We start from the raw sequence: 21,798 nt of genomic DNA, 5'->3' as shown, positions 1-21,798 counted from the left end.
GGAAAAGGGATAGGGGGTTATCATTTTACAAAGTTCACTCGTAAAGTTAACCATGAACATTGTATACCTTATTTTATGTTACAGATTATGGAAGGGAAATCATATTGGAAATCATACAGGAAACATATATCCTTTGGGGATATATATATATAAAATATATATTACCCCACAAAAATAAAAACCCAAAACACAACTGAACTCCTATTTTGCAACTGAACTGAGTTTTGGGGATATGAGATGAGTGAAACACCATGCCTGCTCTCAGAAAGCAGACAACCTAATAAGGAGATAAACATGTAAACAAACACAAGCATTTTACTCCTTGTCACTTCTTTTAGTCTTCTTCGCTGCCAGGCCCTCCCCTTCTCCGGGACCTCTTCATGTTGGAGTGCCCACCACTCAGTTCCTGGTCTTCTTCTTCCTAACTCACTGCTCTGGGGCTCTCACCTAGTTTCAGCTCCTTGTTCTTTTGTCTTTTTTATTCTCATAGCCAGTGGCCTCTGGCTATCTGCATGGCTGAGTTTTATCTCAAACATCTCAATCTCACAGCAATAAATATTCGTTAAATGAATGAATGCCCAAAGCTGCTTTTAGAGTAATGCAGACAAGGTGCAGAATGATTTAACAAAAGAGGATCAAATTATTTTAACTTTATGCCATCAGATTAGGCTTCACAGACTCAGTTAACTTGAAGTCCTTAAAGATGAATTGTGTATTCTATGGGATGAAGGGGAAGAAGAACATGATGAGGTGTAAAAGTACCAATGGCAAACATGAAGCAGCTTCAATTTTTAAGAGGTTGGGGCTGGGCATGGTGGCTCATGCCTATAATCCTAGCACTTTGGGAGGCCGAGATGGGAAGATCGTTTGAGCTCAGGAGTTCGAGACCAGGTTGGGCAACATAGTAAGAACCTTATCTCTGCTAAAAATAAAATTTTTTTTAAAAATTGGCTGGGCATCATGGCACATGCCTGTAGTTCCAGCTACTTGGGAGGCTAAGGCAGGAGGATGGCTTGAGCCTGGGAGGTCAAGGCTACAGTGAGCTGTGAATGCAACACTGCACTCCAGCCTAGGCAACAGAGCGAGATCTTGTCTCAAGAAAAAAAAAAAACAGAAAAATGCAAAGCTCCTGGGCTCCAGCAATCCACCTGCCTTGGCCTCCCAAAGTATTGGGATTACAGGCTTGAGCCAGCATACCCCGCCCAAACTTGCAGTTTAGAAAAAGGAAGTGCCCAGTAAGCATGTTGCATTATCCTGTTATGTATAAAGAACATGTCAACAAGGGGTTCAAACCCAGTGATACAGCTAGGACCATGTAGATCCCAAGAGATAGCAGAGGCAGAGCCGCTAGGCTGGTGGGCTGAGAAACTAAAGCAGAACATCCAAGCTTATCCACAGGCAGGCCACAGGAGCTGATAAAATCACCGAGAGAGAGTAATAACTTTCTGGGTTAAGTTAGTCCAGAAGGCAAGGCGGTGGTAGGGGTTAGAAGACTGATCGACTAATAAATAACATAAAATTACATGTCAATGCCACTTACATCAATACAAATACCCAAAATGAAACATAACCAAACAAAATCCAGTACCAGATTAAAAACATAATATACAACAGACAAATAGGACTTATTCCAATAATATAGACTACTTTAATATTTGGAAATCTATTAATATGATAAGCCACTATAACACAGCAAAGAAGAAAAATCTTGTATCCATGAAGATACTTGAAAAAGCTTGACAGAAAAAGCTGATTTAAAAAAACAAACTAAAGAAAATAGAAACTGATGGATACTTCATTAACATCAATATTATATACACAAATATAAATATTACACCCTAATATGCCATAGTACATATGATATGTGACATATGTATTTCAATTACACACAAGCACATATATACAGTTTGCGTGTATACACACACACACACACACACACACACACACATACTCTTATGCCTCAGTCTTCTCGGTCCGAAAGTCAGGATTTTACTTAACAGGGAAAAACTACGTATCTTCCCACTAAGATCAAGAACAAGGTATTAATAAAATGCTCATTATCTACAATTAGAGAAGAGAAAACAATTAGAGGAATATAACTAAGAAAAAGTAAAAGTGCTTGGGCACGGTGGCTCACGCCTGTAATCCCAACACTTTGGAAGGCCGAGGTGGGCAGATCACCTGAGGTCAGGAGTTCAAGACCAGCCTGGTCAACATGGTGAAACCCCATCTCTACTAAAAATCCAAAAACAACAACAAAATTAGTTGTAGTATTAAGGTCAACTTAATAATACAGAGATACCAGTTTCCCTAAATTACTTTATAAATATGCAATCCCAATAAAAATACCAAAAAGCTTTTTCCTGGAACTAGATAAGCTGACACTACAGTTCATATGAGGTGGAAGAAAATCAAAAACAGCTCAGGGAAAAAAAAATTTGGACATGGATAAAACTGGATCCAGGCCAGGTGTGGTGGCTCATGCCTGTAATCCCAGCACTCTGGAAAGCTGAGGCAGAAGGATTGCTTGAGGCCAGGAGCTTGAGACCAGCCTTGGCAACATAGCAAGACCCTGTCTCTACAAAGAAAAATATATATATATTAGAAAAAACATATAGACAGAGACATGAGGACCTCTGCCCTCAGGTGTGATAAATTAACAAGTACTGGATATACCCTCCAACCTGAAACAGCACACACCAAAGAACAACAAAATCAAAAACAGAAAGAAAAATAAAACAAGAACATATATGAAGCAATGATTTGTTTTTTTGTTTTTGTTTTTGTTTTTTGTTTTTTGAGATGAAGTCTCGCTCTTGTCTTCCAGGCTGGGGTGCAATGGCACAATCTTGGCTCATTGCAACCTCTGTCTCCCGGGTTCCAGCAATTCTTCTGCCTCAGCCTCCCCAGTAGCTGGGATTACAGGCGTGCACCAGCATGCCCGGCTAATTTTTATATTTTTAGTAGAGATGGGGTTTCACCATGTTGGCGAGGCTGGTCTTGAACTCCTGACCTCGTGATCCGCCCGCCTTAGCCTTGTTGTTGTTGTTGCTGTGATTACAGGTATGAGCCACCACGCCTGGGCTGAAGCAGTGGTTTTCAAGGCACTGATTATCAGGCAGTAGAGTTATCTATGAGTGATGGGAAATAAACAAGGTGAACCTATCAACTTCTGCCTTGAGCGTTTCCAGGCCATGGAGCAGGGAAGAAGAACCGAGGCAGATGTGACGAGAAAGAGTTGTGGGATGGGAAAATGGGCAGGAAATTACAACCCATAAGGAAGAAAAGAATCAGTCCATCAAAACTGGCCCAGAATTGACACAGAGTTCACAACCGGCACAGAGCACTGAGAGAGTTCATCGTTCTATTCCAAATGTTCAAAAAAATCAAGACAGGCAAGATGTAAAAAAGACCCACGCTAACCTTCTACAGATAGTACAATATCTGAGATGAAAATTATACTGGAAAAGATGAACAGCATCGTGGAAAAAAGAGATTAGTGAATATAAAGACAGCAACAGAAGTTACATAAAATGAAACAGAGAAAAAAGAATTAAAAGCAAATAAAGAGCAACAGTGTGCTGTGGGAAAATTTCAAGTGGCCTAATATACAGGCAACAAGAATCAATGGAGGGGAGGTGGCGGGTACATGAAGAGATAATGATAAAAATGTTCCCCAAGTGATGACACTACAAACCCAAGATCCAAGAAGTTCAATGATCCCCAAAACAGAAACATGAAAAAAAGATACCATGACATATTGCAATCAAATTGTCCAAAACTAGTGATAAAAAGTTTAAAACAATAAGGGGGGAAGAAAAAAAGACATGTTATATATAGGGGAACAAACATGAGTATGAGATCAGATTTCTCTTAGAAAAAAATGTAAGCAGGAAGACAACAGAGAAACATATTTAAAGCACTGTGGAGAAAAATCCAGCAAAAACAACTTTAAAAGCAAACACACAATGAAGACATTTGCAGACATATAATAATTCATCATCAACTAGAAGAAATGTTAAAGAAAGTCCTTCAGGCAGAAGTAAAATGACAGCAAATAAAAATTTAGATTTACACAAAGGAATGAAGAGTACCAGAAATGGTAACTGTGTATTTTCTCTCATTACTTAAATCTCTTTAAAAGATACCTGGGCCAAGTGTGGTGGCTCACACTTGTAATCCCAGCACTTTGGGTGGCTGAGGCAGATGGGTGACCTGAGGTCAGGAGTTCGAGACCAGCCTGGCCAACATGGCAAAACCTCGTCTCTACTAAAAATACAAAAATTAGCCGGGTGTGATGGTGGGTGTCTGTAATCCCAGCTACCCAGGAGGCTGAGGCAGGAGAATCACTTGAACCCGGGAGACAGAGGTTGCAGTGGGCCAAGATAGCACCCCTGCACTCCAGCCTGGGGGACAGAGTGAGACCCTGTCTCAAAATAAATAAATAAATAAATAAATAAATAAATAAATAAATACAGTTTAATTAACAACAACGTAGTAGATGGTGTGTGGCACTGATACCACCTGTAAAAATAAAATGAACAACGGTGTAAAGACCAAGAGGAGAGAAATGGAAGTGTCCTATTGTAAGTTTCTCTTATTCTAAGAAAAATGGATATTACTTAAGAATAAACTATGACAATTAAACTTGCATACTATAAATTCTAACTCACTAAAATAACAAAACAGTGTGATAGCTAAAAAGCCAACAAAAGATATAAAGTAGAATCATAAAAAATTCTCAACTAATCAAAAGGAAGGAAGACAAACAGAGACATTTTAAAAAGAAACAAAGAAGATGAGACTAAAAGAAAGCAAAGACAACGGACTATAACCTAACTCGTTTTATCAATAATCACATTACATGTAAATGGTTTATACATCCCCAATTATGAGACAGAAATAGACTGATGAAAACAAGCAAGATCCAAATTTTGCTGCCTGTAAGAAATAATACTTTAGATATAAAGATGCAAATAGGTTAAAAGTAAAAGGATGGAATAAGATATACCATGCATGTATTACTCAAAAGAATGCTACATAAATAACAAAGTACATTTCACAGCCTGGAATATTAGCAGGGATAAGGAAGGCCATTTTACAAAGTGGTTAATTAATCAACAGGACGTAATAACCTTGAACATTTATGTATCTAACATAACACATAAAACAAAAAGTGGTAAAATTGCAAAGAGAAACAGAACCACAACTGCAGCAGATTTCAATCCCCTCTCCCCCACAATTGATACAAGTGGGCACACAATCCACAAGGATATAGTACACCTGAACAACACAACCAACCAACTTGATCTCATTAACACTTATCAAACACTCCACCCAACCAGAGCAGAACAAGCCATCTTCTCAGGCATGCACAGGATTTTCCCAAGACAGATCCTGTTCTGAGCCATAAATTTAAGAGGTTCCATGTAGCATTCCAGACAAAAATTCACAGTCTAAATCTAATCATGAAGAAAGATCAGGGAAACCTAAATTTAAAGACTTCTATAAAATCACTGGCCTGTATTCTTCAAATGTTATAATGGCACTGAGGAACAAATCCGTATTAAACAGACTTAAAAAGCATGAAAACTAAAGGCAATTAACAGTCCTAGACTGAATCTTCTACCAAAAATTAAAAATTGCTATAAAGGAAATTATTGGGAAATTGGCAAAACTGGAAAATGAACTATAGTTTAGATAAAAGTATTAAATCAATGATAAATTTCCTGAATTCAATTACTGTGCTATGGATATTTAATAGAATATTCTTGATTTTATGAGCTATAATCTAAAACTTTATAGGGTAAAGAGGCATGACACATTATACCCACTCTCAAATAGTTCAGAATATATATATATATATAAATATATATATACACATACGTATATAGGCATATAAATGATTAATGTGGGAAAATGTTAAGAATGAAGTATCTGAACAAAAGGAAGTATCTGGGATTTCTTTGTAAAATCCTTGCAATTTTTCTGAAAATCTGAAATGATTTCAAAATAAAATGCTAAATAGAAAATAATGCTATCAAATATATATGTATATATTTGCTATTAAAAACATATATGTATATATTTCCTATCATATATATCAAATATATTTCAAAACGACTCAGAAACCAACTTAAAGGGATTCTGTCTGGCCAAAGATGGAACCACTTAATTTTCAAAAAGAATCACAACTTCTATGTACTGAAATATTTACTATCTGTTTAAACCCATGAGCTCATGATGGTAACAAAACAAAATACCCTCCTGCTTAAAAGCCTACTCAATATTTTAGAAACTGTCTTTCCTGCATGAATTACATAAACAAATAGAGAATAGAAATTTATCTTTAGAAAAGTATTCTAGGCCAGCCGTGGTGGCTCATGCCTATAATCCCAACACTGGGAGGTTAAAGAAGAGGATCACTTGAGCCCAGTTCAAGACCAGCCTGGGCAACATAGAGAAACCTGTCTCTACTAAAAATTAAAAAATCCGCTGGGCATTGTGGCATATGACTATACTCCCAGCTACTTGGGAGGCTGAAGTGGGAGGATCACTTGAGCACAGGAGTTTGAGGCTGCAGTGAGCCATAAACGTGCCAGCCTGGGCGACAGAGTGAGACTCTGTCTCCAAGAAAAGAAAAGAAAAGTATTTTAGCCTTTTTTTTTTTTTTTTTTTTGCGATGGTGTCTCGCTCTGTCACCCAGGCTGGACTGCAGTGATGCAATCTCGGCTCACTGCAACCTCCGCCTTCCAGGTTCAAGCGATTCTCCTGCCTCAGCCTCCCAAGTAGCTGGGATTACAGATGTACACCCCCACGCCCAGCTCATTTTTTCTGTATTTTTAGTAGAGACGGATTTAAACATGTTGGACAGGCTGGTCTCGAACTTCTGACCTCTGGTGATCTGTCTGCCTCTGCTTCTTAAAGTGGTAGGATTACAGGCATGAGCCACCGCACCTGGTTTGCCAATTTTTTGACAATGTATCAATAACATTTACGATGGGCACGGCCTCACTGTAGTGTGTCTAGACAAGGTGGCCGGAAGAGAGAGAAATATGCAAACCAGGCTTGAAGATGAGTTAAATCAGAGCTTTTCATTCCACAAAAGAGAAATTTTAATGGGGTCAGAACATTGATCTTCTAATATTTGAAAGCCTGTTAACTAGGAGAGAGAGAGCAAACTATTTTGTTGTAGGAGGACCCACCCAGCTCTGACGGTTTAAAGCGTCATGAATGCGAATTTGAACTCCAGAAAAGCAGAGCTTCCTAACAATGGGACTTCCACAGCAATGGGATCTGCTTCCTCTTTCAGTTTGTGCCTTTTCTATGAGCGCGAGACTCCTAGGAAAACAGCAGCCCATTAGGAAAACGTGTGGGAACTCACTCGCGGGTTCTTTATTTTTTTTGAGATGGAGTTTTGCTCTTGTTGCCCAGGCTGGAGCACAATGGTGCAATCTTGGCTCCCTGCAACCTGCGCACTATGAGTTCAAGTGATTCTCCAGCGCCCTCTCCTGAGTAGCTGCGATTACAGGCATCCACCACCATGCCTGGCTAATTTTTTGTATTTTTAGTAGAGATGGGGTTTCACCATGTTGTCCAGGCTGGTCTCAAACTCCTGACCTCAAGTGATCCACCCACTTTGGCCTCCCAAAGTGCTGGGATTACAGGCGTGAGCCACTGAGCCCAGCCGGGAACCCACAGGTTTTTTGGATGGTCTCTGAATGTCATGTAACTCTTTTATTTTTTATTAAAAAAATTTTTTTTGACACAATATCTTGCTGTGTTGCCCAGACTGGAGTGCAGGGGCAAGATCATGGCTCACTGCAGCTTCTAACTCCTGGGCTCAAGTGATCTTCCTGTCACATGAGTCTCCCAAGTAGTTGGAACACAGGTGCCAGCCACCACACCTGGGTAATTTGGTTTGGTTTGGTTTTTTTAGAGATGGGCTCTTGCTATGTTGCCTATACTGGTCTTGAACTGCTGGCCTCAGGCAATCTTCCTCCCTTGGCCACCCAAAGTGCTGGGATTACAAGCATGAGCCACTGTGCACAGCTGAAATTTTTGACTTAGTCTTTTTGTACATGTGATATTTTATTCATAGAATCCATAAATGGAAGGGAAATTTCTGAGTTCAGAGCAATACATATGATACAAAACTTGATATACAGACTAGAGTTTCTTAGCCGAACTGGAGGGTCTGGCTTAGGTAATCCATGGATTCCCTGAAATTGGGGACACCATTGGAAATATGTGTGAGCTCAGGGGCAGTTTCCTATGATTTTTAGGCCTCAAAATGTCTCTTGGACTCAAAATTGCCTTAGGGCAGAGGACGTGTGTACCCCCAGTACAGAATCTCGGACAGTGAATGTGAGTAAACATTCGGCAGAAAAGCTCTGCCAAACTGAGTGCTCTCATGTGACTTTTTCATCAAGTCAGTATTCCTGGGATCTCTTGTACATGATAATCTCACTCTTGTACATGATAATCTCACTCTTGTACATGATAATCTCACTCTTGTACATGATAATCTCACTCTTGTACATGATAATCTCACTCTTATAAGGTTTCATCGTTTCTGCTTACCCTAGTTTTCTTTCCCACTCTGTTCCCTCTCCCACCAGACTGGACTCTGAAATGGGCATGTACAGAGACGAAGAGACCCCAACATGCTTCAGGCTTTGAGTGGAGAGGACAAAGCCTCTGCTGGGACAGGGAACAGAGGGATGTGGAGTCCCTGAAGATGCTTTTGGACAATGGTCTGAGGTTGGGACAGTGGCAGGAGATACCATTCACCCAGGATCTCCAGGACAAGAGATCAGAATGGCAGTTACAAGTGTTTTTTTTCAAACTGGTTGCCAGGTTGGCATGAGCCATGACATCAGAGATTCCGACCTTCCTGATTGGAGGGACCGGACTCCGTGGTGCCTGGAGATCAGTTGGACAACAGTATCTTCTCAGAGCTGTTCTCCACTCCTGACTTCTCCTAGGCTTGAGAATTGATAACATACTCTTCTGGATCCGAGCAGTGTCCAGAAGAAGGCCATGGACAGAACGGAGACTAGGTTCCGTAAGAGGGGACAGATTACGGCAAAGATCATGACCAGCCATCAACCGCACCCCCAGAATGAGCAGAGTCCCCAGCAGAGCACCTCGGGGTACCCCCTCCAGGAGGTGGTGGATGATGAAGCGTTGGGACCATCAGGTGAGGGGACTGGTGGAAGAAGAGGTGGGATAGGATTGACTAAGATGAAGGAAGGGGGCCGGGTGCGGTGGCTCATGCCTGTAACCCCAGCACTTTGGGAGGCCAAGGTGGGTGGATCACCTGAGGTCAGGAGTTGAAGGCCAGCCTGGCCAATATGGTGAAACCTCATCTCTACTAAAAGTATAAAAATTAGCCAAGTGGTAGTGGTGCACACCTGTAATCCCAGCTACTCAGGAGGCTGAGACAGGAGAATCACTTGAGACTGGGAGGAAGAGGTTGCAGTGAGCTGAGATCACACTACTGCACTCCAGAAAAAAGAAAAGAAAAGAAGGGTCAGCGGTCAGGAAGGAGAACCTGAGGAGGCTGTGTGGGAAGAATGGAGAAATTCAGGCTGGGTGCGGTGGCTCACACCTGTAATCCCAGAACTTTGGGAGGCCAAGGCAGGCGGATCACTTGAGGCCAGGAGTTTGAGACCAGCCTGGCCAACATGGTGAAACCCTGTCTCTACTAAAAGTACAAAATTGAGCTGGGCATTATGGCAGGCACCTGTAATCCCAGCTACCTGAGAGGCTGAGGCAGAAGAATAAATGGAATCCAGGAGATGGATGTTGCGGTGAGCTGAGATTGCACCACTACACGCCAGCCTGGGTGACAAAGCAAGATTCTGTGTCAAAACAAAACAAAACAAAAAAGGAGGGACTCAGAGAGCCAGGGACCAGGGAAGGACATGAAGCAGTGTTCGGAGGACAGAGAGAGAGAAGAATGGGGAGGGGAAGGAGCGGCACATGGGGTTGAGCAGAGGAGAAACTCAGAAAGATGGCTTAGAGAAGAAAGCAGTCTGCAAGTCTGGGGAGGATGGAGAGTGGTTTGGGGTTTTGGGTCGGGGTCTAAGGTGATCAGATGCAGAAGCATTACACGGTGGCCTGGTTTCTTTACTCAGCCCCTGGGGTAGATCCCAGCCCCCCATGTAGGTCCCTTGGCTGGAAAAGGAAGAGGGAGTGGTCAGATGAATCTGCGGAGGAGCCGGAGAAGGAGCTCGCCCCTGAGCCTGAGGAGACCTGGGTAGTGGAGACGATGTGTGGGCTCACGATGAAGCTGAAGCAACAGCAAGTGTCACCCTTCCTCCCTGAGCACCACAAGGACTTCAACAGTCAGCTTGGTAGGAGGACACCCCAGAGAGCACCTCCAATCCTGTTCTTTCTAAAAAGAGGAAACTTCCAATAACCACACTTTTCCAATGGGAAAGATACGCCCCCAGTGGGTGAGCTCTCCACGCAGGAGGACTCAGAAGTGATCACTCATGAGGGACACTTAGGAGACGATAGAGGACTAGGCTAGACTTGATAAAGTTTGGCGCTTGGGATGAGAAAGCTTGGTTTCGGGCCAGGTGCAGTGGCTCACGCCTGAGATCCTAGCACGTTGGGAGGCTGAGGCAAGAGGATTGCTTGAACTCAGGACTTTGAGGCTGCAGTGAGCTATGACTGCACCACTGCACTCCAGCCTGGGTGACAGAGCAAAACCCTGTGTCAAAAGAAAAACGAAGGCCGCGTGTGGTAGCTCATGCCTGTAATCCCACTACTTTGGGAGGCTGAGATGGGTGGATCACTTGAGGTCAGTTGTTCGAGACCAACCAGACCAATATAGCGAAACCTCATTTATACTAACAATACAAAAATTAGCCAGGCATGCCTGTTATCCCAGCTACTCAGGAGGCTGAGACAGGATAATCGCTTGAACCCAGGTGGAAGAGGTTGCTTTGAGCCAAGTTAGCGCCACTGCATTCCATTCTGGGTGAGAGAGTAAGACGCTGTCTCAAAAAAAAAAAAAAAAAAGAAGGAAGGAAGGGCCCAGAAGTCAGGAAGGAGCATGTGAGGAGGGTGTGTGGGAAGAATGGAGGTACTGAGGCAGGGTGCAGTGGCTCACACCTGTAATCCCAGCACTTTGGGAGGCCAGGCAGGCAGATCACTTGAGGCCAGGAGCTGGAGACCAGCCTGGCCAACATGGTGAAACCCTGTCTCTTCTAGAAGCACAAAAATGAGCTGGGCGTTCTGGTGGGCACCTGTAATCCCAGCTACTTGGGAGGCTTAGGCAGGAGAATCACTGGAACCCAGGAGGCAGAGGTTGCAGTGAGCCAAGATCGCACCACTACACTCCAGCCTACGCCACAAAGGAAGACTGTTTCTCAACAACAACAACAACAACAACAAAAAAAAAAAAAAAAAAAAGGGACTCAGAGAGCCAGGGACCAGGGAAGGATATGAGGAAGTGTTCTGAGGACAGAGAAACGGGAGAATGGGGAGGAGAAGGAGCGGCACATGGAGCTCAGCAGAGGAGACAGACAGAAGGAAAGATGGCTTGGAGAAGCCAGCAGTCTGCGAGGCTGGGGAGGATGGAGAGTGGTTTGGGGTTTTGGGTCGGGCTCTAGTGTGATCAACTGCAGAAGCATTACACCGTGGCCTGGTTTCTTTACTCAGCCCCTGGGGTAGATCCCAGCCCCCCGCATAGGTCCTTTTGCTGGAAAAGGAAGATGGAGTGGTGGGACGAATCTGAGGAGTCGGAGGAGGAGCTACGGAAGGTGCTCGCCCCTGAGCCTGAGGAGATCTGGGTGGCGGAGATGCTGTGTGGCCTCAAGATGAAGCTGAAGCGACGGCGAGTGTCGCTCGTGCTCCCTGAGCACCACGAGGCCTTCAACAGGCTGCTTGGTAGGAAGACACCCCAGAGAGCACCTCCAATCCTGTTCTTTCCAAAAACAGGAAACTTCCAATAACCACACTTTTCCAATGGGAAAAATATGCCCCAGTGGGTGAGCTCTCCATGTGGGAGGAATGTGAAGTGATCACTCATGAGGGACACTTAGGAGATGATAAAGGATTAGGTCAACTTGATAAAGGTCAGCGCTTGGGATAAGAAAGCTTGGTTTCGGGCCAGGCGCGGTGGCTCCCGCCTGAGATCCCAGCACGTTGGGAGGCTGAGGCAAGATGATTGCTTGAACTCAGGACTTTGAGGCTGCAGTGAGCTATGACTACACCACTGCACTCCAGCCTGGGTGACAGAGCAAAACCCTGTCTCAAAAGAAAAACCAAGGCTGGGCACAGTAGCTCATGCATGTAATCCCAGCTACTCGGGAGGCTGAGACAGGAGAATCGCTTAAACCCGGGAGGCAGAGGTTGCAGCGAGCCAAGATCAGGCCACTGCATTCCAGCCTGGCCCACAGAGCAAGACTCTGTCTCAAAATAAATTAATACATAAATAAAAATAAAAATCCAAGAAAAACAAAATCAATAAACAAAGAAAGTGGTTTCAGCTGTGCCCTCTGAAATTTAATGTCTCTTACTGACTTTTCTAAACCTAAGTGTCTCCATCCATAGTGGGGGATACCAAGGCCATGGTCACACCCTGATGTGACTGTCTCATGAGGAAATGATGGGAATTCCTTTATGACTCTGCAGTGGTCCCTCCGTGTCTGCTGGAGGGGGTCCTGGCTGATTCCCAGCTCTACATCCTGTAGATTCTCACACCCAGGGCCTCCTTTGGCCTCTTCTCAGGGGAGTCTCAGAGCAGGAGCCTCTCTCCCTTGCCCAGTGAAAGTCATTCTCCCCTCTCCCATCCACCTCACCCGCGGCCACAATCCTGAGACTTCCCCCCGGGAGGCACACTTCTCCTCGCTGCCCTGCTGCTCCCACGGAAACCCTGTCCTGCTTCTCACACTGACATCTGCTCTCTAATCACAGAGGATCCTGTCATTAAAAGATTCCTGGCCTGGGACAAAGATCTGAGGGTGTCGGACAAGGTAAGGTTGTTCTCCATGTAACTGTTCCTGTTCCAACGCATGGCTGGGGGACGGCGCAGCTTCCAAACCCACAGTTCTCCCTCCACCACCTCCCACCAGATGCTCCTACAGTCTTTTTTTTTTTTTTTTTTTTTGTGAGACAGAGTCTTGCTCTGTTGCCCAGGCTGGAGGGCAGTGTCTCGATCTTGACTCACTGCAGCCGATGCCTCCCGGGTTCAAGCGATTCTCCTGCCTCAGCCTCCAAGCAGCTGGGATTACAGACATGAACCACCACGCCTGGCTAATTTTTGTGTTTTTAGTAGAAACGGGGTTTTGCCATGTTGGCCAGGTTGGTCCTGAACACCTGACCTCAGGCGATCCACCCGCCTTGGCCTCCCAAAGTGCTGAGATTATAGACGTCAGCCACTGTGCCCGACCAGCTCCCACAGTCTTGAGTCTTGGCACCCACAAATTTTTTTTTTGTGAGACAGAGTCTAGCTCTGCTCCCCAGGATGGAGTGCAGTGGCATGATCATAGCTCATTGCAGCCTCTAATTCCTGGGCTCAAGCAATCTTCTTTCCTCAGCCTCCTGAGGAGCTCGGAGTAGGCACATGCCACCATGCTCAACTAATTTTTGAAATGTTTGTAGAAACAGGGTCTCACTATGTTGCCCAGGTTGTTCTCCAACTGTTGGGCTCACATGATCCTCCTGTCTCCACCTCTCAAAGTACTGGGATCACAGGCTTGAGCCGCCACTCCTGGCTATTCTTGGTCTTTTTATGACTTGTCAGCATCTCCCTCAGGATTCTGCTGGTCTCTTGCAGAGTGAATGAGTGGCCCCTGCCTCTCCTATGGGTCCTTTGGGATCTGAGCTCTGGGCCACAGTCTGGCCACAGCCCTGAAGCTCCTGGCCCCTCTACTCTCAGCTCTTTGGGACAGTTCTCTGCCTGGCACACAAATGACCCTCCTGACACCAGCCGACCTAGACACACCCCCACCAAAGATACCATCGGAGCCCACCATCCTGGGAGCATCACCCAAAACCCTTCCTCTGGCTTCTTGGGTTTGCATCCGACCTTCGAATACCCCTCCATCCCGCAATTTCCAAATGAGTACAGTCACCCCAACACTGAGGTCCCTTCTCTGATGGGCAGCCCCTCCCCAGACCCTCATTCCCCCTCTCCACAATCTTCCTCTTCCAAGATGTGACCTCCCCCTCTCTGTGTTCCTTTCTCTCCATCAGTATCTCCTGGCTATGGTCATAGCGTATTTCAGCCGGGCCGGCTTCCCCTCCTGGCTATACCAACGCATTCATTTCTTCCTGGCTCTGTGAGTGGTTTGCTGCCTCCTATCCGTCAATATCCAATGCCCTGGGACAGCGGGGGAAGTGGGATTCCAGCCTTTCATTTATTCTTTCACCTATTTGTCCTCTTTACTCTGTGTACAAAAAAGAGAGGATTATACTATCATAGACTGTTGTTTCTAAACAGAAACTCAGGCTGGGCACAGTGGCATATGCCTGTAATCCCAGCGCTTTGGGAGGCCGAGGCAGGCGGATCACCTGAGGTCAGCAGTTCGAGACCAGCCTGGCCAACATGGCCAAACCCCGTCTCTACTAAAAATAGAAAAATTAGCTGGGCATGGTGGAGTGCATCTGTAATCCCAGCTACTCGGGAGGCTGAGGCAAGAGAACCCTTTGAACCCAGGAGGTGGAGGTTGCAGTAAGCTAAGGTCGAGCCACTGCACTCCAGCCTGGGTGACAGAGTGAGACTTTTTCTCAAAAAAAAAAAAAAGCCAAAAAAACAAACTCCAATGCCAGTGTACAAATAAAAGAATAAAACAAAAGGAACCATAAACCGCTCCTAAGGGGAAAAGAAAAGGAGTGGAGGAGCGGACATGCCACTTCCTCCAGCAAGCAGACGTTTCTGGTTCTTCTCTCTCTCTCCTTCCCACATCAACCACAAACGCCATCGACCTCCTCTGGGTTCCCATGACAGAGGCCACAGTTCAGGTCCCCCTCGCATCACTCGAATCCACTGTCAAATGCTCCCCGCTGGGGTCTCCTGGAGTCTCTCCCCAAGCCAGGGGGCTTCCTAGTGCAGCCTGAACATCTTTCCAAAGCACGACAACCTCACTGCCCACCTGAACAACTTCCTTAGCTGATGCCTTTCTCTATCGAGGCCAGGGTCCACAGTGTCAATTCTACCCTCTCTACAATCTCTACAAGCACACTGGCTCGCCATCTTGGTATTTCCTGGCTCGGCTTCACTGCTCCTTCCAAATGCCCTCCACTCGACTTTGTGTTTGTGTTTTCTGTCTGGGTGTCCCGCACACATGTGGCTCTGAAGGGAAGGACCCATTCCTTGAAGTCAGTTCACCCCACAGCCTCTGTGATGCCTTCCCTCATCTTCCAACTTCTGCATGCCCGTAGCTCTCTAGTTACATCCTGGACACTGGGATTAGGTCATCTGCCTTGATTACTCCCAGTCCCATTAGACTAGATGCCTGTAGAAGGCAGGGTCCTGGCAAAATATCAATGTATTCAATTGCTTTTATTTTTTTGAGACAGACTTGCCCTGTCCCCCAAGCTGGAGTGCAGTGGTGAGATCATAGCTCACCGCAGCCTCCATATCCTGGGCTCAAGCGATCCTCCCACCTCAGCTTCTTTATTAGCTCCGACTACAGGGCTGTGCCACCACACCTGGACAGTTTGTTTGTTTGTTTGTTTGTTTCTTGAGACAGAGTCTTGCTTTGCCTCTCAGGCTGGAATGGAGTGGCCCAATCTCAACTCACTGCAACCTCCGCCTCCTGGGTTCACACAATTCTTATGCTTCAGCCTCCTGAGTAGCTAGGCCTAACGGGTGTGCCACCGCACCAGGCTGATTTTTGTATTTTTAGTAGAGATGGGGTTTCTCCGTGTTGACCAGGCTGGTCTCCAACTCCTGGTCTCAAGCGATCCACCTGCTTCAGCCTTCTAAAGTGCTGGGATTACAGGCATGAGCCACCGCGTCTGGCATATTTCTTCTATTTTTAATAGAGACGAGGGTCTTGCTATGTTGCCCAGGCCCGTCTCAAACTCCTGGCCTCAAGTGATCCTCCTGCTTTGGCCTCCCAATGTGCTGGGATTCCAGGCATAAGCCACCACTCTCAGCCACCAGTTGGGTTTTTGTCTCCATCCTGAAGGAGTGGGAGACGCCCTTGATCGGTCTCTGTCCAGCAGAGCCCTCCTGAGGAAGGCATGGCTCTCTGCAGGGTGGGTGCCAGTCCTGAGCTAGGGACGGTCCCTTACCTTCCTCTCTGGGAAGCTGACCTCAGCCGGAGGCCTCTCCTGGTGGTGCCCCTGAGCAGCAACCTGATTTCTGTCCTCAGCTACCTGGCCAATGACATGGAGGAGGACGATGAGGACTCCAAAGAAAACATCTTCCACTTCCTGTATGGGAAGACCCGCTCTCGCATACCCTTGCTCCGTAAGCGTTGGTTCCAGTTAGGCCGTTCCATGAACCCGAGGGCCAGGAAGAACCGCTCTCGCATACCCTTGCTCCGTAAGCGTCGGTTCCAGTTACGCCGTTGCATGAACCCGAGGGCCAGGAAGAACCGCTCTCAGATAGTCCTGTTCCAGAAACGTCGGTTCCACTTCTTCTGTTCCATGAGCGGCAGGGCTTGGGTTTCCCCGGAGGAGTTGGAGGAGGTGAGTGGGGCCTGGGGAGGTGGAGGAGGTGGGGAGGAATTGGGTGGGCTGGAGGATGGATGAGGGGAGAGAGGGGTAACCTGGCGAGTCCCCGTCTTCTCAAAGGGCCTTTGTTTTTCCAGATCCAGGCTTATGACCCAGAGCACTGGGTGTGGGCGCGAGATCGCGCTCGCCTTTCCTAGAGCTCCAGGGACCGTGGAGGCCTGAGGTCATCGGCCTGAGAGAAGGTACATCTGCATCCTCCGGGGTAAAGGCAGAATATTGGGGTCTATTTCGGACATCCGAAGAACCCAATTGCTTGATCCGGCTTCAAGCCTGGGCAACGTGGCGAGATCCCCTCTCCACAAAAATACAAAAATTAGCCAGGCGATGTGGGACGCATCTCTACTCCCAACTACTCAGGAGGCTGAGGCGGGAGGATCGCTGGAGCCTGGAAGGTCGGGGCCGCACGGAGCCCTGATCCTGCCACTGCACTCCAGTCTGGGCGACAGAGTGAGACCCTGCCTCAAAAATAATCATAAATACTGAGTTTGGGGAGGTTCATTATGATTGACGCACTTGAGTTACCGATTTGGGTCGAGGGTTCAGTGAAGCTTTGGTTTACCTCTTGTGCAGCTAACCACATTGAGCACAGAGCATGAGACTTCATCATGAGGAGGTAGGATTAAGGATTAGGCTTCTGGACTCGTGGTTCGTGATGTTGTCACATTACAAACACATCTAGCATGGTTACAAGTCTGGATCTTAAGTGACACAAAAGGCCCCAGCTGTGATGAAGTCCAAAGCCACATTCTCTGAGGGTGCCCTACTCCCTGGGCAGACCCACCCAAAGTCCTTGCTATGAAGCAGATCACTGGGGCTGACCTTGGGTGTATTAAGTGAGTTTTGGAGTCGTGGTCACCAAAGTGTGAGTTTCACAGTTGAACACGATGGTTCAGAAGCAGGGTATAGAATGAAAGGCAGCAGATAAAATTGCATTTCTCAATTGCTCTGAACTCTAGACTTGACATGGGACGTGAATAACCTTCCTGTCTAGAGAGCTGCCTCCTTGAAGTGTGACATTGTCTCTCTCACTTCCAGAACACCGGACCCAGGGGAGATGTGGATTTTCAGCAGGAACTTTATTCCAATGCTAATGGCAGACACCAGGAAGGAGGAGAGGAACCATTTGTGCACATCATCTAGAAGAACCTGGACCATTCTTGATGGAGCTGAATACAGTGATCACGTTGTCCTCCTAGGAGCAGGGGTGGGGGGAGGGGGGTGGGGTCCTTCTAGGAGTCCTTGGAGAAAAGTAAGAAACCAGGAGTGTTTCCAGTTCCACCCTTTCCTGCGGTACCACCACCCTTTTTATATTGCTGAATTCCAACCTCCCTGGGGCGGAACCTGGAGGTCCTCTTTCTTACGGACTTGATTGCCACAGTCCAGGAGCATTTGAAGGCACAATGCAGGGGCTCAGATTGGCACAGAATTCTTTTGTGAAATATCAGTGCCACAGATTGTAACAGATAGCTTCATGCACACTCTGCATTTTATTGGTTTGTTTGGGAAATGTTGGCCATTGAATTATTCATAGATTTATTTCAAATAGTTTGGAAATTGTTGTACTTTTGAAAACATGCTGTTCCTGTAGTTTTTTGATGAGAGTTATAGTTGTTATATATACATAAAGATAATTTTCTTTTCATTTTTAAGAGACAATTCTTTTTATCCTAAATATTTTATTATCTTTAAATTTGTTTCTGTATTATTATATGTGCTCCTGAAGTGAGCACTCTTTTTATCTATGATACTTCCATAATAATCTCTTCTATTTATAGCTATTGGTAGTTCCCCACCAGAAAAAAACATAATTCTGGTGATAGAAATTTTTATTTGCTGTTTAGGTTTGTGACTGAATTGTGAGAATTCAGTTGTGATTTTTAACATGTCTCAGATATATATACTAACACGTCTAATATATACTATCTATTTTATTGGTTTATTTTGAAAAACATGGATATAGAATTATTTAAATATTATTTTATTTATTGAAATATTTATTAAATATATTTATTTAAATATTATTACTTTCAATATTATTTTAAATATTTTGGAAATACTGGTATTTTTGAATAGATGCTGTTTCTATAAAGCTGTGTGATGGGTGTTATAACTGTTGTATACACATACATATAATTTTGTTTTCCTTTTTAAGAGAGGATTCTTTTCATCCTAAATCTTTTACCTTTCAATCTTTGTATCTATTATTACACGTGCTGCTGAAGGGAGCATGGTTTTTATCTATGATACTTAGTTAACATATATATTACATTTATAGCTATGTGGTAGTTCCCCTAAATTCTTGTAAAAATAAATTTTTATTTGATATTTCATATATGTTTGAAATGTGAGAATTCAGATGTAATTTTTTATCTTGTTTTGGCATGTTTGTATGTTAAAGAGGATGTGTGTTCTAAAGGAGGACACGAGCTGTGTGTTTTCAAGAGAACAATAGAGTGCGTCTCTTGGGGAAACATAATAAAAATGAACTTTTCTCACCTTCACAGCAATTGTGATCATATTGGTCTGGATTGATTATTTGCTGCCCAGTGACATTTTTCCTTAATGGGGTTGTGGTTATTTGAACATATTTATTAGCTCTGGAAGATAATCCTGTGCTGTTTTTTATGTAGAAAAAACCATAAGGCTGGGTGCAGTGCTCACACCTACAATCCCTGCAGTTTTGCAGGTCATGGCGGGAGGATCACCTGAAGCCAGGAGTTTGAGGCCAGCCTCAGCAACATAGCATCTACATCTATTTTTAATTTTTATTTTTTAAAGAAAAACAATAGAAGAGAAGGCTGATCCCAAGCTACAGGGTTTTTTGTTTGTTTGTTTGTTTTGGAGACAGAGTCTTGCTCTGTCTCCCAGGCTGGAGTGCAGTGGCACAACCTCGGCTCCCTGCAACTTTCACCTCTGGGTACAAACAAATTATCCTGCCTCAGCCTCCCAAGTAGCTGGGACTACAGACACCCGTCTGTACATCCGACTAACTTTTGTAAAAATAGTAGAGACAAGGTTTCACCATGTTGGCCAGGCTGGTCTCGAACTCCTGACTTCAAGTGATCCACCCACCTCGGTCTCCCAAAGTGCTGGGATTACAGGCATGAGCTACTGCGCCCAGATGCCAAGCTAGAGTTTTAAGGCAGGAAATGAGAGAAAGATATTGAGAGAGGAAAACCAGGTGGTAAGAAAACTCTAAAGGTGGCCGGGCGTGGTGGCTCACGTCCATGATCCCAGCAGGAGTTTGAGACCAGCCTGGCCAACATGGAGAAACCCTGTCTCTACTAAAAATACAAAAATTAGGCAGGCGTGGTGGTGCACGCCTATAATCCCAGCTATTTGGGAGGCTGAGGCAGGAGAATCACTAGCAGAGATTGTGTCTCCTCACCCCCTCTCAAAAAAAAAAAAAAGAAAGTTCCTGCAGCAGTTAAAGCTGTGAAAGACAGGCACTCTGCCATGCAATTCTTTGTGATTTTTCTCTTTTCTTTTTGGAGTTGGGGTCTTGCGCTGTCACCCAGACTGAGGTGCAGTGGTGTGGTCATAGCTCACTGCGGCCTCAGACTCAAGCTCAAGCGATCCTGTTACCTTGCCTTTCAAATTGCTGGGATTATAAGCATGAGCCACTGCATCTGGCCTGTGTGACACAATTCTGTTTTTTATCTTTTTTTCTGGGGGGGAAGGGGGATGGAGTCTCGCTCTGTCACCCAGGCTGGAGTGCGGTGGCGTGATCTTGGCTCAATGCAAGTTCCGCCTCCTGGGTTCACGCCATTCTCCTGCCTCAGCCTCCCGAGTAGCTGGGACTACAGGCGCCCGCCACCATGCCTGGCTAATTTTTTGTATTTTCAGTAGAGACGGGGTTTCACTGTGTTAGCCAGGATGGTCTCGATCTCCTGACCTCGTGATCTGCCCGCCTTGGCCTCCCAAAGTGCTAGGATTACAGGCGTGAGCCGCCGCACCCAGCCTATGTGATGCAATTCTGATGTCAACTCCCGGATGTTACCTCAAATGCCACAGGTTAAGGCCACCAGCCCCCACTAGGCTGCCCTCGCTTTAGACACACCTGCAGGCTTGGGTGTCCTCAGACCACATGTACTTCTCACCAACTGGCTGCAAATTTGGAGGTTCCCACCATGCCCTCAAGTTCGATAACTCACTAAAACAATTCACAGAATGCAGAAAAGCATGATACTTTCTTTCTCTTTTTTTTTTTTTTGAGACGGAGTCTTGCTCTGTCTCCCAGGCTGGAGTACAGTGGCCACCATGCTTGGCTAATTTTTGTATTTGTATTAGAGACGGGGTTTCGCCATGTTGGCCAGGCTGGTCTTGAACTCCTGACCTCAGGTGATCCACCCGCCTTGCAATCCCAAAATGCTGGGATTATAGGCATAGCCACCATGCCCGGTCGACTTCTAGAGTTTCAATAACAGAGATGTGATTCAAGAAGGGAGACATGTTTTGTAGATGGCAGGAGCTTCATGAAAAGAAGCCAATGAAGGGCAGGACGCGTAGCTGTCTACCTACAGGAAACCAGCCAGGAGCCTCCCCACAGGGACTTCAGCACAGATGGCCGGGAAAATCTGCATTAACCTGACCTCTGGACCTAAGAGAGGACAAGGCCTTGACCATTTCTACAGACTCACAAGATGCAATCTCTGTGGTCCATGCCCATGGTGTGATCTGGGAAACAGGGGACCTTCTAAATGCCAACAACAAGGAAATCAAATGTGCAACAAACAGAAATACCGGCATTGACGTGGGCCATGGAGAGGCCTAAACAGATGACTGCAGTTCACTGCCAAGGTCATCAAAGGGGTGACTCTGAAATAATAAATTTCAGGTGCCACGGCCCAAATAGCTGCATGAGTTGGGGAAGTCCTCCACATGCCTCTGCTTCCTTCAGTACCTGTTTATGAAATAAGCCGAGGTACTTCCCTGGGGAATTTCCTTTCTCTTTCTTTCTTTCGAGACGGAGTCTTGCTCTGTCGCCCAGGCTAGAGTGCAGTGGTGCAATCTCGGCTCAATGTAACCTCTCCCTCCTGGGTTTTAGCAATTCTCCTGCATCAGACTTCTGAGTAGCTGAGATTACAGGTGCAT

General features: G+C 45.5%; 1 protein-coding gene across 2 annotated transcripts; it reads left to right on the top strand.

Annotated features, from left to right (window-relative positions):
• Positions 1-12: 12 nt before the first annotated feature.
• Positions 13-20,183, top strand: LOC117978385 (putative speedy protein E21). Of its 2 annotated transcripts, XM_055115099.3 has the most exons (8): positions 13-9,202; positions 10,143-10,361; positions 11,677-11,904; positions 12,934-12,992; positions 14,215-14,300; positions 16,341-16,659; positions 16,782-16,886; positions 17,740-20,183. In XM_055115099.3, the coding sequence occupies exons 1-7, from the start codon at positions 9,043-9,045 to the stop codon at positions 16,839-16,841; spliced, it is 1,131 nt and encodes a 376-aa protein (XP_054971074.1). In that variant the 5' UTR covers positions 13-9,042; the 3' UTR covers positions 16,842-16,886; positions 17,740-20,183. The 2 variants fall into 2 exon arrangements, with proteins under 2 accessions (XP_054971074.1, XP_054971075.1); XM_055115100.3 differs by lacking the exon at positions 17,740-20,183 and having other exon boundaries at positions 16,782-17,158.
• Positions 20,184-21,798: the final 1,615 nt, after the last annotated feature.

This window comes from Pan paniscus, chromosome 6, assembly GCF_029289425.2.
Source record: "Pan paniscus chromosome 6, NHGRI_mPanPan1-v2.0_pri, whole genome shotgun sequence".
NCBI lineage: Eukaryota > Metazoa > Chordata > Mammalia > Primates > Hominidae > Pan > Pan paniscus.
The sequence above is the reverse complement of the archived record's forward strand: the minus strand, read 5'-3'. Positions and strand labels throughout refer to the sequence as shown.

What these genes read in the sequence shown, in the direction of transcription:
- LOC117978385 (XM_055115099.3), top strand. Translation starts at nt 9,043, where the DNA reads ATGGACAGAACGGAGACTAGGTTCCGTAAGAGGGGACAGATTACGGCA. An exon ending in GGACTTCAACAGTCAGCTTG is followed by an intron (nt 10,362 to 11,676) that starts GTAGGAGGACAC and finishes TTCTTTACTCAG; the next exon opens with CCCCTGGGGTAGATCCCAGC. An exon ending in CCCCGGAGGAGTTGGAGGAG is followed by an intron (nt 16,660 to 16,781) that starts GTGAGTGGGGCC and finishes TTGTTTTTCCAG; the next exon opens with ATCCAGGCTTATGACCCAGA.